Source organism: Gavia stellata, chromosome 6 (genome assembly GCF_030936135.1).
Source record: "Gavia stellata isolate bGavSte3 chromosome 6, bGavSte3.hap2, whole genome shotgun sequence".
NCBI lineage: Eukaryota > Metazoa > Chordata > Aves > Gaviiformes > Gaviidae > Gavia > Gavia stellata.
The window spans coordinates 22,206,949-22,223,896 of record NC_082599.1 but is presented as its reverse complement, the minus strand read 5'-3'; the positions used below and the strand labels follow the sequence as shown (position 1 = coordinate 22,223,896).

Here is a 16,948-nt window from a genome sequence, read left to right as displayed (position 1 = left end):
ACAAGCATAGCCCGCGGCACCCCTCTTCCCTGGCCGCGATGGGCCCCAGACCCCTCGGCTCTTCACCAGCCCTGAGGAAAAGCCCGACCTCTCCTCGCAGCTCGCCCCGGGGAGACCCTGCCCGCCGGCCGCCGCCACAGCCGCTCCCTCCCGCCGCTGCCCCTACTCCAGCTGAGCCCACCTGCCATGGGCGTACGTGATGACGCACGGAGAGACGCGGCGCGACGGCCGTGTAGGCGTTGGGGCGGCCCCTCGCGTCGTGCGGCCGTTGGCCCGGGGCGGGGCGGCGCCGTATGCCCGCCCCCCCATCCCGTGCCCCGGGGCCGCTGCGGGCTGCGTCTGCCCGAACGGAGCCGTGGGAGCCGCTGCTGCCTCCTGGCTGAGCCCTGGGGGCTCGGCGGGAAGACGAGGCCAGGCATGGGCCTGATATTCGCCAAGCTGTGGAGTCTCTTCGGTAACCAAGGTGGGTGCGGGGGCCCGAGCCGGCTGCGGGGAGGTGGGGCGGGCGGCGCGCAGGTGGTGAGGGGGGCGAGCGGAGCCCGCGGGGCTGAGGGGGCCGCGGGCAGCCGTTGGAGGTTGGGGGCCTGCCGTGGTCGCCGGGCTTCCCCTGAGGGCGCGCCCAGGCAAAAGTTGGGCTTTTCTTTGTGCAGCGCCTTGAGCGCGGGTTCCGCGGCGCCTCATGCTCGAAGTCGCTTTGTTTCTCTGACTGAGGTGGTCCCCTCCTCTCCCCCTTCCTCCCTGGCTGCTCCAAACACTTTGTTTATCCCGGGCAGCCCTTCAAGCGGTGTGCTCCCGAGTTCGCACGGTGGTGAATGCTGCTGCTGCCTCTCAGACGTTGTTTTTCAGCGTTGTAGCGGCTGAAGCTTTGATGGACGACGAAGGTCTTGTTTGTCTTTGCAGACCCTCCTTTTTTAAGTTGGGGTCTGCTATTAAAATCATGTTATTTTTGTCTTTAGTATCAAGAAAAAAACACCAAACTTGTGTTGGGGCCTTTGAGGTAAAGATCTGTTTGTATTTTGGCAAAGATGGTAGTTAACTACAGTTTAGTGACCCAAGAAAATCACTTCTCAAGCCAAGAATTAAAAGGTCACAAGGGCATAGCTTTCCGTTCTCTTTTACTTAGTGCACCCAGCCCTACAATAATGGCTCATGCTCTCATCCAGAGTTCAAAACTTGTGGCTGCCACCACCTTTAGCTCAGACAGTTATCATAAAAATAGAAAATGTTTTCTGTATTAATTTATGTATTTTAATTAATCTTGTTTATCTAGCCTTCTTTGATTAGAAAATAAAATAGTCAAGGAATGTATTGTTTGTATTGTTTTTCCTTGAGCCCCAGAGTTTAGAGCAGGCAAACTGATGTTAATGTTATTGTTCTCTCATCAGGTTTCCACCTACATGCTTCATTCCCACTTTAAAGTTACTGAAAATGTAGTTAAGTTTTTTTGTGCAACACTTTTTGCCAATACAATTTTGCGAGTTTTGGGAGGCAGGTACACCTGGTGTCCCTTTAATAGTCTTGTCACTGTCAGTGCACATAACCCATTCTAATTCTGTAAATACCAGAGCAAAGTCTCAGTGTGTGTACATATCAACATCTATGTCTCAAGCTGTCTTTTCATGGGATGGGAGTGGGAGGGAGATCCAGACCACTTATCTTTCCCCTGCATACACTATTCCACCACATCATTCCTGAAGTCTTCTAACAGAGTCTTCTGAATTTGTTTTTGTTGATTTGAAGATTCTTACTTGTCTGAACTGGAAAATGCATTTAGTAAGATTCAAGGTTCCCCCTATTTTCCAGAAAACTATTAAGTACTGTCTTGGTTTTCATCAAATACTGAAATCTGTGACTCCTTTCCTTCTGTGATGGACTCCGAAGAGATGTCTATAAGCAGAGAACTGATCAGGAGATAACTTCTGGTAGCTTTTAGTGTTGGTCTATATGGTACCTTATGATGTCAGTATTTATCTTCAGGAAGGAAGAGGTACGGCTTGCTTGGTTTGGTTTCTTTTTTTTTTGTTAGTACATGACAACATTAGATGACGTTGATTCCATTTCATTAGTGGAAAACATGTCTTTGTTACTGTGTATTAATTCCTGAAAGGAAAGTTATTTTTCATACCTTTAAAATGTTAATGAAAATTAGTATCACAGTTAAGATAAATGAGTTAGTACCATGAAATACATACCATTTGGCTTTTATCCCAGTGAGAGGTTTCTGGGGTGTGGTCTGATCTTGTTTTGTTGCTGGGGTTCTTTTCAGTTTGGTTTGTTGGGGGTTTTTTTGCCCCCTCTTCTTGTGGTGACCATAGAGAAGGAACTGAGTTTCTTTTCATAGCCAAAATTGAAATTCCACCCTAGAAAATTATCTTCAAACATGATTTTTGACACATCTAGTGGGAAATTATTCCCTAATTACATGACTATTTTCCTCTAAATATTATTAATAATAAAGGGCAGTAATTATTGAGTTGGTTTTGATTGCTTTTCTAGTTATACCAAATCTAGACAATTTCTTGGAGAATTCATAGGCTGTCCCATGAAGCTGCTTATTGAGCAGACTAGCACAGTAGCTTACACAATGATTTTGACTATCTAGAGAGACTATTCCAAAGATGCAAAGAAACCCCAATGTGTGTGGAGCATATCATCAGTTCATCATGGCTAGTGTGGGTTGTGCTGATAGTCTGAAACATTTGATACTGGCAAAATAAAAGGTTAAACAAAGCAAAGATTTAGAAAGTGCCGTCTGTCTTCTATCAAGTAGAGCACGGAGGAGGAGGTGTGCCTAAGTGCTAGAAGACACAGAACAGGAAATCGTTGGCATTTCACTCAAGTATTAATTATGCACTACAGTTTTGCTTTACATAAATGTGGATAATAGCTGAGCAGAAAATGCCATATCCAAAAGGTTTTTGATTAATAATGTCTGGACAACATTAAAGAAACATCTACTGGTGAGCTAATACTGTTAACTCACAGGAAGAAATGCACATCGTAAGATAACTATCATCTTAAAACTAACACCTAACATCTTAAAATAAGCCCCATGCATTTTTGTGCCTCAGGGTTCAGTGCAGTTAGAGTAAATGCCCAACGTACAGAAAATTGAGTTCATTCAGAGTGACTTCTGCCTGGCAGGAAAACCTTGTAATGAAGGTACCTTAGATCCTACAAAAGCACTGGATGTAATTTTATTAATTTACACATCATCTTTACTACTTTGCAATTTGATTCTCTTACCATCCTTTCCAGCAGTTGACATCCTTTCCAATAGTTGACAACATGGCTGTTTTGAAAACGACAGAAGGGTATTTCGGTTTTTGAGCTTTGAAAGCCCTTTAAACTTAACTGAATTTGAAGAAGAAATGGACAGTCTAGCTATGTGGCATGGTTTATTACAGTTGAAAGCAGAGGGGATTTCTTACCATTTATGTATTGGGAAAGGTTATTAATTACTGATGCTGCTTCTTATCGGGCTAAAAGTATTACTGGATTTAAGACCAGGAAAAGTTCTTTCCTTGGAATGTGTTGGCAGGATGCAGTAGTAGGGGAACTGATACAAGTAAATACATTTCAACATTTGTTAGGGCCGTATCTCATAGCAAACCTTCTAAACGTCCCAAGCAAGAGGCTGTTTTATTAAAATCACTTTCAGTGTAAAAAGACCTAGGTTATTATTTATAAATAGATCTAAAAAAAACCAAAACAAGCTACTTTAATTCTTCCTTAGACCACCCAATTGCAGGCAAAAAACCACCAATTTTGTATTTATGATAGATCTTCTGACCCTTTAGTAATTTGTTAGAAGTCTTGTAGATTGATTGTGGTATTTCAGAGGAAATCTTTAAGCTGTGAACGATGTTCTACTTTGGAAAAAGTGTCATAGAATTTTAAGTATTACCCCTTCAAAAGTGAGCCTATTTAAAGACTTTTTATGCAAGTTTTACTTCTAGTATCCATTCATAAATTCTCTGCTTTCAAGTGATTTGATTTTTTTTTTTTTTTTTTTTGGTCCCCTCTGGTCAGTAAGCAGATCAGTATCTTCTAACTTCACACCTGTATCAAAAGATCCACCATTCTAATTGGCTCTGCCGCTGTATTTGAAATTCTGAGAAGGATTAACTACAGAGAAGCATATAAGTTCTGGGTTTTTTTGTTGTTTTTGTTTGGTTTTGGTTTTGTTTCCCCTGTGCCTGGAAAAATAACATTACAGCATGCAGAAGACCACTATTCTATAAGCTGGACTTCCCAGCACGTTGAGGGAGGTGATCTTTCCCTTCTGCTCAGCACTGGTGAGGCCTAACCTGGAGTTCTGTCCAGTTCCAGGCTCCTCAGTACAAGAGAGACATGAACATACTGGAAAGAGTCCAACAATGGGCCACAAGGATCATTAAGGGACTGGAGCATCTCACATACGAGAAAAGGCTGAGAGAGCTGGGACTGTTTAGCCTTGAGAAGAAAAGGCTCAGAGGGGATCTTGTTAATGTGTGTAAATACTTGAAGGGAGGGTGCAAAGAGGACAGAGCTCTTCTCAGTTGTGCACAGTGACAGGACCAGAGGCAGTGGGTAGAAACTGAAACACAGGAGTTTCTTTCTGAACATCAGGAAACACTTTTTCATTGTGAGGGTGACTGAGCACTGGCACAGGCTGCCCAGGTAGGTTGTGGAATCTCCATCCTTGCGGATACTCAAAATTTTTCTGGACATGGTCCTGGGCAACTGGCTCTAGGTGACCCTGGCTGAGCAAGGGGGTTGGGCCAGATGACCTTCAGAAGTTTCTTCCAACCTCGACCATTCTGTCATTCTGTGACTTCTTAGTTCAGAAATTGCAACGTTGGAATTTGTGATCTATTCAAAATACAGCTTCCTCTTAGTTTTTATTGTGTGAATGATGGTGGTCCCTTAACAAGTGGTTATTACTGAGCCTTGAATGTTGGGCTAATATTTTGTGCAGTCTTTGGATGTTTGGTGATATTCTTAAGATGATACACTGCTATGAGTTATATTTTTTCATTGTACTCTTCTTCCTAAAACTAGATTTTTTTAATGAAGTGTTCATATTAGTAACCATTCCTATAGGAAGACTTCCAGTACTGACTTCTCCTAAAACCATAGTCTCAGAAGAAGATGAGGCTTTGTGGATTTTTTTTTTCTTCTGTCCTGAAGTCACCAGTAGTCTGTGTAAGGTATTGAAATAAGACAAACAAGTAGTTGCTTTCTTCAGTAAGAAAAAGCGATTAACTAGAATTATTGCTGTTTCCACTAATTTATTCTTGTCTGTCTTGTTTATATGCAGAGCATAAAGTAATCATAGTGGGCCTTGATAATGCTGGAAAGACTACTATTCTTTACCAATTGTAAGTATGTGAACTATTCTATTTTTCTGTTTACATTTTAGTATTTGTCACTGTTTAATCATTGAAAATTCAGCTTTGCAACCAGGTGGAATCCCTAGGGTTCTAGATCACAGTTTGTACATTAATAGTATTAGTTGTTCTAAACAGAGCAAATATTTAAAGGATAAGTTTTAAAACTGAACTGTAAATTGAATAACAAAATTGTACATACAAGCACAAAGTGAACTACAAATTCTTTTGCCACCAAAGCCTATCTTTATTTGTAAGCATAGAAATAATCCTGTCGCCAAGAACTGCAGAGAAGAAAGTGATTTCTAAATTAATGGAAATTCAAGCCACTCTGCAAAAATCCATAAATGTTTCCAAATGTTTCCTGATACCAGCGTCTAGAATTTGTGATGGAGGATTCCCCAAAATAGTCTAGGTCCTACCTTTAAGCATTTTCAATAGCATCACTGCACCCAAATCTTGCCAGCATTACAAGAATATCTATGTTAAAATCAAGAATATTGGCAGGATCATAATTACTATTGTAATTGTGGGAAAGAAGGAGGGTGTAGCCAAATTACTATGCTTATATTTGGATATGAAGGCAGCAGAGGATGTTTTCCAAAAAACCTTCTTCCTAAGTGCTTTTGACAAAGCTTAAAGGTAGAACTGAGAAATTTTCAGCTATGTGAACAAATAGTTCTTAGGAATTTGTTTTAATGTTGAGTTACTAAGTTGAGTGCTCTGATAAAATTATATTCTGATTTATATTTTGCACTGTTTAGTGTTCCCCTTATTTGGGATCTTTAGAATAGCAGCTGCTTCTTTGAAAGAGGTGCATTTTAAGTATGTTAAGTGTCTTTTAAAAAGAGAAGCCTCCTAAAAGGCAGATGCTTATCCATTTGTTGTAAGCCTTTTATGTGCTTATTTTTCGTTGCTGATGTCTTTAAGCATGTCTACAGTCTCTGCTACAAAAGCATACTAGAACTTTGTCAACCACAGTTTTTAGTCCAAATTCAGATTGAATTTCAAATATACAGCTTTTTGAAATTTGCCTAGTTTTTAAATTTTTTTATCAGAATTACACATACTTACTTTTTCTACAACAAATCTGTTGTAATTGAGCTGTGACAATCCTTGTGGATTTTACTGGCTGGTCTTTATGGTGTGATATTGTTTTCTTTAGCTTAATGAATGAAGTGGTTCATACTTCTCCAACCATAGGAAGCAATGTAGAAGAAATAGTGGTGAAAAACACTCATTTCTTAATGTGGGATATTGGAGGACAAGAATCATTACGGTCATCATGGAATACCTATTATTCAAACACAGAGGTATGAGAAGCTGCTTTGAAATTTGCAATTTCAATAAGTTTGTTTGAAATTGTATGAATTTATTAGGAATATTGGTAGATTTTTGTAGCTTGCAGCTGTATTGTTTTAAAATCTTTTCGAGGAAGAACAAACCAAAAAAGTGTAAGGTGTCTCTGGTATGCAGCCAATTTTCTGGTAATATTTGAAGTATTTTTCCTGTATACTTTACAGTAATGTTGTTTGTTCTGTGGTATATACTGTGAAGTTAGACTTTTTTCCTAGACAATCAAATGATATCAAAATACATTTCAGATCAAACGGGTTTTTTGCATGTTTTTTCAAGTAGATTAAAAAGAAAATTTTGCAATGTACTTTGCAAATTCGGTGAGGATTTGCAGTGGTTAACCTAACTTCCGTACATCTAGTCTGAAATGTTTTTTAGGTAACGATAATTAAGGGTGAGGAATGAAATTTTCTCTAGGCAGCAGTATTTAAAAAGTTCATCAGCTTGTGGCTTTTATCCAAAGGATAAAGGAAAGTCTAGCTGTGCATTACTCATGAGGTAACTGGTAAAGCTGCCATTGCAGGAAAGGTTGGCATAGAACTCGGCAACAAGTGTCTTTTGGGGATTTGTTTTTTATGCCAGTCTTTTTGATGCCAAAAAGTTATCGACACAACATGCACATAAAATCTCTGTAGCCTCACTTTGAGACTTCTGCATTGATATAAAAGATTTTTATACTTCATTTCTTACTATTTCTACTAAAAGTAGAGATCTTTTATAGATATTACTCATTATATAAGCATTCCGTTCTGTAAAATTGGGTTTTCTGCCCTATGCCCTCCTTTTGAGAGAGGGCAGATAAGAGTGATCCACCCCAGATGTTCAGGAACTTTTTATCTACTGAAAGCCTGGTGATGACATCTCAGCCTTCATCTCTAGTATTTTAAATTTACTTTTAATTTTATCTAGAAAAGTATGGCTACATCTAAGACACATACACATGAGGGTGAAAAGACTTCTGCCAGCATTATCTGGTACAATAACAATAAGTTCTTGACATTTGTCCATTGAGAATCTTTGATTTTGGAATTTGGGGAGATGCATGTATTAGCTCTTTATTTTTTTTTTTTTTGATCTTTTTGTTCTTCATCATATTCTGGCTAGTAAGTGTTTGAAATCCAGTGCTTTGTAGCACTTGGAAAGAAGAACTTTCCCTTTACTTAGACGCTTTGCCTGCTGTAAACAGTTGAGGAAGAAAAGGGGTCTGTTTAGTATGCTAATCATAGCCTCCCTGATATGAATAATTCCTTTACTGTTCCTCCTCATCTGCTAGACATCTCAAAGTCACAGCAGCATTAAATTGACTTAGTTTTTCATACTTTGTGGTCATTTTCAATGGGTAATGAATCTCCTTAATTTTGTAAGGCAAAGTGATGTGGAGCATATGTTGGAGAACTATAGCAGTGACTTCTAATCCTCCTTTTTCATTACTGTCTCTCTTTTCTCTTTCCTTCTCTGTAAATTGAAGCAATCTAAGCAAAATCTTTGGAGTAATGTAAAGATCTCACAAATAAGCTTTTCAGTGCATACCTGTCCTAATCAGTTTCAACTTCTCATGGGTAGTTCTGCAATTCTGTTTTAAGAGTCAGACTGTATTTTTAGAGAAAGGATGTTAAGACAGGCTTAAAGCACAAGATTTGGGGGGGAAAGGAGAGGGGAGGGAGCTCTCATGGTTAAGTTATCAGGGGTGGGGCCAAACAAAGAGTTACAGTAAAAAAGAAAAGGGATGGAAAAGTATTCCCATCTGGGCAGAGAAGTGATGGAGTGAGTCTCTCAGATGAATGTCATCTCTTTGGTTTCCTCTGTAGCGTAGCATGTGTTCCCTGGAATTCTTTTTTCTTTTTTTCTTTTTTTTTTCCTTCCCCCCCCAATAGTATCTCTATAATTTTCATCAGAATGTGCTTGATCTCCCTACTGATTGTTCCCACCTATGATGCTGTTAGCACTGCTTGGAGCACACTCTGAGCAGGGCAAGTGTTGAACGCTGATCAGTTGTTATGGTTTGTGTAATCAGTTATTATGGTTTGTGTACACATACTATTGTGTAATGCTTACAAGCATTTACTTGGGTATTACCTACTACGTAACGATATGTCTTTTTCCCCTCTAGTGTAAGGCTATAAAACAGAAGGTACAGAACAAGGGACAGAAAGAGTGGGGTAAAAGAGAGTAATTTTCATACCGGTGACAATCGCTTCCCACGGGAAACCTGATGTACCAGACCTAGCAGTGTCTCGGGATTCACAAGTGCATGGTCGTGAGAATAATGTACCTGGCAGGAACAGTAAGGGTAAAATCACTGCTACAGCCATCTCCAAGTGCCTAGGTGGAAGTGTGCAAAGTTTTAAGTGAGAGACCGACTATACAGGCCGTTTGCATTACGAAGGTTAAGGTGGCGTGCAACAACGTAATACAAAGCCCTACAGGTACATAGCTTTCTGAGGTCTGATGTACTACTTTGAAATAACATTTCTTAAGCCTTATGAGTAAGATGATGCTAAATTGCTAAAAATGCTTCTTTCAAAATAGGGAATTTCAATTTCAGTTTTATAGTTGTCTGAGTATGCAAGTAGTAGTGGACAGTAAAAGCTGTTTTCATCAATAACTGTGTAGCAAGTTTGTCATCCACATTTTAAATGTAGTCCACTCTGTAGGTGCTTTTGGTACCCACATCACTATTTTGCTTGTGATTTACGGCCTGCAAATCCATCAAGGAGATTTAACCATTAACCATAGTACATGAAAGTAGATCTTAATAGCAGTCCTGAAATGTACAAGCACAATAATTTTTTTTTTTTTAAACTATAATCTTCTTGTACGATTCCCAGGGGTCTAGCAAAAGACTGTAGCAATAAACCTCTTGTTCTATTTTCCAGCGTGCTCTGAAAGTCTATGTCTCCCTTACATAGGAAGATTTGTGGTAGTGGTCTCTTGAAAACATGCTTTCTGTAACTTATACTTTGTAGTTACATACTGTACTATTGTGTTTTCCTCTAGTTCATCATTCTTGTTGTTGACAGCATTGATAGAGAGCGACTTTCTATTACAAAAGAAGAACTTTATAGAATGCTGGCTCATGAGGTATGGTGGGGAGTTGGGATAATAGTATTCTTTTCTTGTGAACAGTCAAAGAACATTACATGCTTCCTATGTTAGCAAAAATTATACTGTCACAAAAAAAATTCTAAGCCTAAATATGTGTGCATGTTGGCCACATTTTAAAACCAAGTAAATTATAAATAAACAGGAAAATTATTATGAAGCAAGCTTCTAATAGGGCTTACTTGACTGTAATCAAATCACTCTTTACTTTGCAAATGTTGGACTTGTAAAATATCTTAAACTTCATATTAATGTAACTGGGTATTATTGTTCTCCACCACTATCTCTGTTCTTTCAGTTAAATGGTTAAAAATTCAAGTAACTTTTTTTTAGTCTTTGTTTTAGAAAGTAGGCAATTCCATTTCTCTTTCTTGTTTGTTTTAATCCGGTTCCTTAAAATTAAGGAGCATATCTAATACTATCGATAAATTACTTTCAGTTCAGTTTCCTTCTGAATTATTTTGTCTGCGTTTTTATTATTATATGTTGTATTGAGGACTGTTCAACATTGGGTCAACTCCCTCGAACATCCTAAATTAACATCTACATTGGATTAGCTAAAGTACATTAAAACCTGTGATCCTTCTCAAGCTAAATTAGGGTTGTTTCAAATCTAAGTATCTCCCTTTATTTTTGAAGGAAAAGGATTTAGTACAATGCAAGTAATTCTGTGGAGTTCATTTCTCTGAGATATTTGCATTGTTTCAAATGAGAGATTTTTACTTTATAGTTAATATTAGTGTAGTTTGGGTCTGATAGTAAGGAGTAAATACACTACCAAAAAAGGTGGAAAGATGACTTTTTGTGGTGAAGTTTTCCCATGTAATTTACTAGTTTCCAGTGTTATAAACTCTTACAAGATTGTGATGTATCCCCATGTAATTTACTAGTTTCCAGTGTTATAAACTCTTACAAGATTGTGATGTATCATCTCTTGAAAACAGTTGGTAGTCCTAGACTGGACTACTTGTAGGAGTAAATTTTCAACTTTGGACCATAAAGATTTGGGTTTTTTTCTCTTGATGGAGAAATAGGCTCAAAATTTAATACACATTTTAAATGCGTTGAATACTTTCGATTACAACTGTCAGCTTCCTGAGTATTGCATTTGTTTACCCTTCTGCACTCCTAAAACCATACATCCCAGTTCTTGTCTAATTGCTGTGTGGAATTCTAATTTCCATACAGAAACAACTTTTTATTAGTTTCTATTTTTACCAAAGCTGCTGCAGCATTATTTGAGCTCCCTTTTTGGAACAATAGGCTAAAACTTACAAGAATTTAGATAGCTTTCTGTTACTGCTTTAATCACTACAGAACTTGTTTAATGAAGTTGAAAGTAATTTCAAGGGAATGATATCTAGCAGGCTTTTCCATCTGAATAGTATCTAATGTAGATTTTGGAATGTTTATCCAGTAATAATTCTGCTGGCTGGATGGTTTGGAGCATTATGAAATATATTTTTACAAGACTTTCATTAGTTAACATATGAACGTGTGGTCAACACCAAAAGGATAGTCGTTATAAATTATCATTATAATTTGATTCTCTGTGGTGGAGAACACTTCTGAATAAATTGGTTTCTTCAGTCTTAATGTAATTAATTTGTAATGCAGTAAGTCTGTTAAAACTCCATGCTGCTGTGTAATTGTAGATTAGCTTGAATACAGTTCTTTTAAGAACTTCAGTTAACCCTGTAACCTTTTAGTTCTTTATAATAATTATTATGAATGCTCTAAATTACTTCTAGGATTTACGGAAGGCTGCAGTTCTCATCTTTGCAAACAAACAGGACATGAAGGGTTGCATGACAGCTGCTGAGATATCTACATACCTCACCCTTAGCTCCATAAAGGATCACCCGTGGCATATTCAGTCCTGTTGTGCTTTGACAGGAGAAGGGTAAATGCTTACTGCTTAGTATAGTAATATATGGTAAATGATAGTACTGATTTAGAAGCCTATTGACACCAATGTGGATTTCCTGAAAGACCATATTTTCTGATCTTTACAGTCAGAGGGACATTTTGAATATTGCCCTTTCTTTATTGAACCTTGTGGATTTTTTTTTCATAGCTCCAACTCCAAATTTGTATTAAAGTCTTTCAGCTTATTGTTAAAAAAACAAAACAAAACCCAAATAACAAGACACACAAAAAACCCCTCTAACACCCCACCCACCCAAATATGTAGCTGTTGGCATTATTGTTTAGTCTCTGTGCACTACCCTCTCATTCTGTGTGTCTTTGTGTAGTTAAAGAAATAAGCTACTGTTGTCTTCCTTTACATTCTGATCTGCCTTAAGCTTCTAAGGTGGGGGCGGGATTGGGGTGGTTTTGGGTGGGTTTTTCTTTGGTTGGTTGGGTTTTCTGATAAGCATTCAAACATAGTTTTGATGAAAAGGTACATAGATCTAGGATAAAACAAAATTGTTACCAATAGTAAACCTTTTATTTATACCGGGCTGATGTAGCTAGTTGTTACAGCATTCACTTCCTTAGAGTGGGATATGTTAGTGAAAACAAACAATTTTTTTGATTGAGTCTTTGGATTGTATTGTTTCATTCTAAGAGTTAACTCTGCTTTCCTCCTACCAGTTTTTCCAAAGTTGCTTTTGAGTGTTTAGTTTATGTACTAACTCAGATCTTCAAAGTAGTTGGCATTTGGAGGAAGGTAGAAATTAATGAATCTGAACTTTGGTTTAGAAACATTGGCCATCCTGTGCTGCTTCTTTCTTATTTAAAAAAGATGAGTAATTAGAATACTTACAGCTGTGACAGTAGTGAGACCAACTCATAAAAAAATTTCCCAGAGTTAGATGGCCGAGCTGAATCTTCCTTGAGAAGATCTGCAAGAAGTCTAGGGAGATTAGTCCTGTGTGAGTAAAGTTAGCCCTCTTGGATAGCTTAGTGATGGTATACTTTACAAAGGTAAAGCTTAAAGATGGCATAAACTAGGTAACTAGATCCCTAGAACATTAAAGGAAAGCCTATCTTCTGAAACGGAAGATTTTTAATTAGAGATGCAAATTGAGTGAATAAGCAGATGAGATCACATGCAATCTTGGTGTTGAATATAAATGTATTTTTAATTTTGTAATGGGATTTTTGAATTCTTGATATACTGCCTCTTCGTGAACCAGTTCAGTCTGGGTACCTGTTCTTTGTCTTTTAGTATTAGTATGTAAAGGTCTAGCTTTCAAGTAAGCAGAGAAAAAGAAAAACTTACTTGGTTCCATGTACTTATGAGTAAGCATGTTAAGAATAGTGTCTTTTAGATTTACAAGGAAAAAAAAAATTGAAGGAGTTCCAAGCTTCAATAAAATAGCACGCTTGACCATCTTCTTGTGGTTAAAGCGTCAGTAGACTTAGTTTAAAACACTGTTTACTCTGTACAAGTTTCAATCCCAATTCCAGCTGATTTTATTTAAGTAGATGTTTTTCAACATAAAAACAAGTAGAAAATATTTTAAAGATGTTGGAATGGAACTAATACCAGTATAACATCTCTTATCTTTCAGATTATGCCAAGGCTTGGAGTGGATGACCTCCCGTATTGGAGTGAGATAGTTTTGGTTTTGTTTTGTTTTCTTTTTTTTTTTCCTCCAAAAGAAGAGACTTCTATTTATCCTGTGAACATGTACATTTTTCTGTACTTCTGGCTGCTGAGGCAGTGACCATGTTTAATTTATATCAGCCAACTCCCAAGCTGTACTTGAATCAAGTGCAGTTGAACTGAAACACAAAGTATTTTCTTAACTTTTTTTAATACACTAAACTGGATGAACATATGTGAATCTGTTTTTAAGCATTGAAATTCCTCTGAATGTGTATTCTAACTTTTTCAATGATAGCTTTCTAAAATCTGTTTTGTCATTGTCAATATTTCATACTTCCTCTTTCTAAATAGTTTATATAATTTACTAACATAAATGAGCGCAGTTTGTTTAATAATGAAAAAGTAGTGAGTAGGTTGACTTTACTCTGGCATAGCTTTAGCCTCTGAGGATAACCGTATCTCCCACTGGGCCTCCTGGAACATCAGTGGAGTTCTAGCCAGCACGGGAGTTAATAGTTATGAATGCAAATTTTTAAATGCTGATCGAGTTAGTTACTGTTAATATTGTGGTGGCTTTTAACCTGGTATATAATTGCAATTCTGCCTTAAAAGAAATCTATTTCATTCTCAGTTTCTCTGGTAAGTAGTTCTAGGACATGATGCTTTTTCTTTTCCTTGAAAATACATCTCTGTACAGTGGATACAAATTTTGTTACTAAGTGCTATTTTAGTGATTTAGAACTTGAATATCTTTTTAAAAATAAACCTCTTGATAATTAAATTTGGAATCATGGCAGCCAGTGTTACGTGTAGCCTTGCTGTAATCTGTTAAAATTTTAAATACAGTATACATGAGCCTTCCTCACCTTTTAGTGAGACTGCTGTTTTCTAAATGAATGCAAAATGAAAGGGAAGCCACATTTTTAAACAGAACAAAATCATGGTGCTGTATCTGTAGGCTTCAGAGTGAAGCTAATCTTGACATTTATTTACCTGCTATCAAATACGTTTTCGGATTGTGTTGCAGAGAAAATACTTTGCCTTAATTTTTGGTTTTAGTCTTATTTGCAGGAGCAGAGAACTTTTGATGGTATTCAAGTTAGATTTATTCACTTGAAATTTAGGAACTGAAAGTTGAAAAAGTAGAGAGCTTCCATTTGAAAAACATGTGTTGAAAGATCAGACCTAGTAACTCTTAATTCAATTTGAAGGGGGTGAAGTTAGATCTGCAAAGAGAATCTAAAGCTATGGATAAAGTTAATTGAGAGCATTAGATGCCAAAAAAACCCCAAGCACCAAATGCTGAAAGAAAATCTGAGAAAAAAATAAGAAAACAAAACAGTAGTGGACACCCAATTTCTAGTGAAATCCCAGCAGCAGTCAAGGATCTAACCTACATAAATGCTTGGCAGGCTTTCCAAAAGCACCATTCTGCACTTTTGCATGCCTAAAAACCATGTGGGGTCAGGTTACTAGAACCATTATGCTAATTGACTAGTGTCCTTTAATGACAAAATGTTTTTGATAAATCTTGTTTTGATAATTCAAGCATACTGAATTTTCTTTAATAAAATTTTAAGTTTTGTAAATTTCAGTTTGATACCATTTTTATTTGAACAAAGCTTAATGAAATTTTAAAAGTGTCTCAAATGTGTTGTCATAAGTGTTAAAAAGAAGACTTTGAATACATGTGGAATAAGTGATTGGTTGAATGAAGTTATATATTAATGGTGGTTAGCAAAAGTCACATTTAGGAGAAAGACTATGTTGAGTGTCAAGTCAAAATGCTCAGAAAATAATTTACATCAGTGAAAAGTAGTGCTTAAAGAAAAAAGGAATGCAAGGCAAGATTAAAATGTGATAATAAAGCTTCTTGGTGCGGTGTTCATGCTAACAACTGTTCTATTGTGTGAAAATAAGATTTGTTTTGTTCTTAGGGAAGCAAATCATAAATGAAAAAAATAAAATGATACTGTGAATGCGGTTTCTTGTTTTGTGACTTAATAATTTCAGTTTGCAGTTTAGATTTATTTTCAGGTTTATTTTTATGTAATTCAGAATGTAGTCCTGAATATCTATAAAAAGCACTATCTGGATGTATAGCCCTTTGATTGTTTAAAAAAAAAAAGGCATGATTTTATATTTAACACTTTCCAGGTAAAACCATTCATAAATATATAGTTTGATTATAGTTTGAGGTAATACATCTAACTTTGATTAGGAGGAAATGGTCATATTGTAGACCTTAGAATATCAAAATAATCGAAGTTTTCTTTTAATTCCTTAACACTTAAGACCTTTGAGTACCTTTACAGAGGGAATCATTCTTGACAATAGCTATGATTTTGATCACCTTACTACTTCATTTTCTACAACAGTTTTCCATTTACTATATTGGTTTGTTCACAGCATTTATGCTGTGGTTTGCTTTTTGAAAAAGGCTTGGTGTGGAATTTTGGGGGTTTTATTTTTAATCACCTTCAGAGCCTGTTAAACTAAAAGTAGTTTGATTTAAATAATTTTTGCAATAGGGTGCTTTAGAACACTGCATGTGTCTTTGCACTGCCAAACGCTGCATTATTTTTGTTAATGTGTGTGTAGTAAATATATTGCAGGTAGTTTTTGCACTTTGAAAATGTTCTGCATTTAATATACTGTTCACAAAGAACACTGTTAATCAGCTTCTCAGAGGAGATTACAAATATAAGGAAACACTTAAAAACATTCTCGAGCAAAATATCACAAAGACTTTTCTCCTAAATAATCCATTTTACTCAAAATACAGTACTGTAATAAAGTAGTTGGTATGCATGTTATAGTCTAATTTATAAAATCAGACCCATTGTGTTAAAATAATGCATCATATTATGAGAGAAATTGTTCTGATTTTTTTAGCAGCCTCTATGAGCATGCACCTTTGAGCAATTTTTGTCATGCTTAGATGTAGTGGTAGCCTTTGCAGAATTTTAAGCTCTTTTGCTTAATTGAATTTGCTTAGTTTATTTGAAATGGAATTAAGTTTTACAATAAGACTTTCCCCTCCCCCTTCCCCGATGTGGTCATCTGTAAGCTAACTGTTGTTCCTGAGTAGATCCAGTAATAATTTTAATACTTCCCTCCCTGTTAATCATTTTAAGACTGAATAAAGCCTTATTGCATAAATAAATACTAGGAAAAATAAGCTGGCTAATTGAGTAGTGAGTGTACTATCCTTCCTATCTTCTTTGTCTAACTAACTTTTACCTGCTTCGATAATATATGGTAAGTGAAAACCATTTACTAAGGAAAACAATATGTTTTGTGATCATAAAAAGTTGCTTTTCCTTTTGCACCATTTAGCACGTTGAAGTGGGTCATTTGTGGTTGAGAAGGAAACGGTTTTCTTTCCTTTCTTTACCCTACAGTTCACAGGTACTGTAGCTTGCAAATATTCACGTGTTCTCTTATAATTTCATATATTGAATTTTTGAAAAGTTCATTTGCTCTTTGTAAACTGAATATGCCCCCTGTAAAACATGCAATTTGAATTTTTTCCAGTTTTGAAAATAAAATTCTACAG

General features: G+C 36.8%; 1 protein-coding gene across 1 annotated transcript; it reads left to right on the top strand.

Annotated features, from left to right (window-relative positions):
- Positions 1-350: 350 nt before the first annotated feature.
- ARL5B (ADP ribosylation factor like GTPase 5B) lies at positions 351-15,366 on the top strand. The gene is made up of 6 exons (XM_059818545.1): positions 351-463; positions 5,303-5,363; positions 6,538-6,685; positions 9,726-9,809; positions 11,582-11,733; positions 13,352-15,366. Exons 1-6 carry the CDS (start codon positions 418-420, stop codon positions 13,398-13,400), a joined length of 540 nt encoding a protein of 179 aa, XP_059674528.1. The 5' UTR covers positions 351-417; the 3' UTR covers positions 13,401-15,366.
- The last annotated feature ends 1,582 nt before the right edge of the window (positions 15,367-16,948 follow it).

Bases quoted from the DNA above. Each gene is read 5' to 3' on its own strand.
- ARL5B (XM_059818545.1), top strand. From the start codon at position 418: ATGGGCCTGATATTCGCCAAGCTGTGGAGTCTCTTCGGTAACCAAG. The intron at 5,364-6,537 runs GTAAGTATGTGA...TGTTTTCTTTAG, and splicing joins ACTACTATTCTTTACCAATT to CTTAATGAATGAAGTGGTTC. The intron at 11,734-13,351 runs GTAAATGCTTAC...CTTATCTTTCAG, and splicing joins TGTGCTTTGACAGGAGAAGG to ATTATGCCAAGGCTTGGAGT.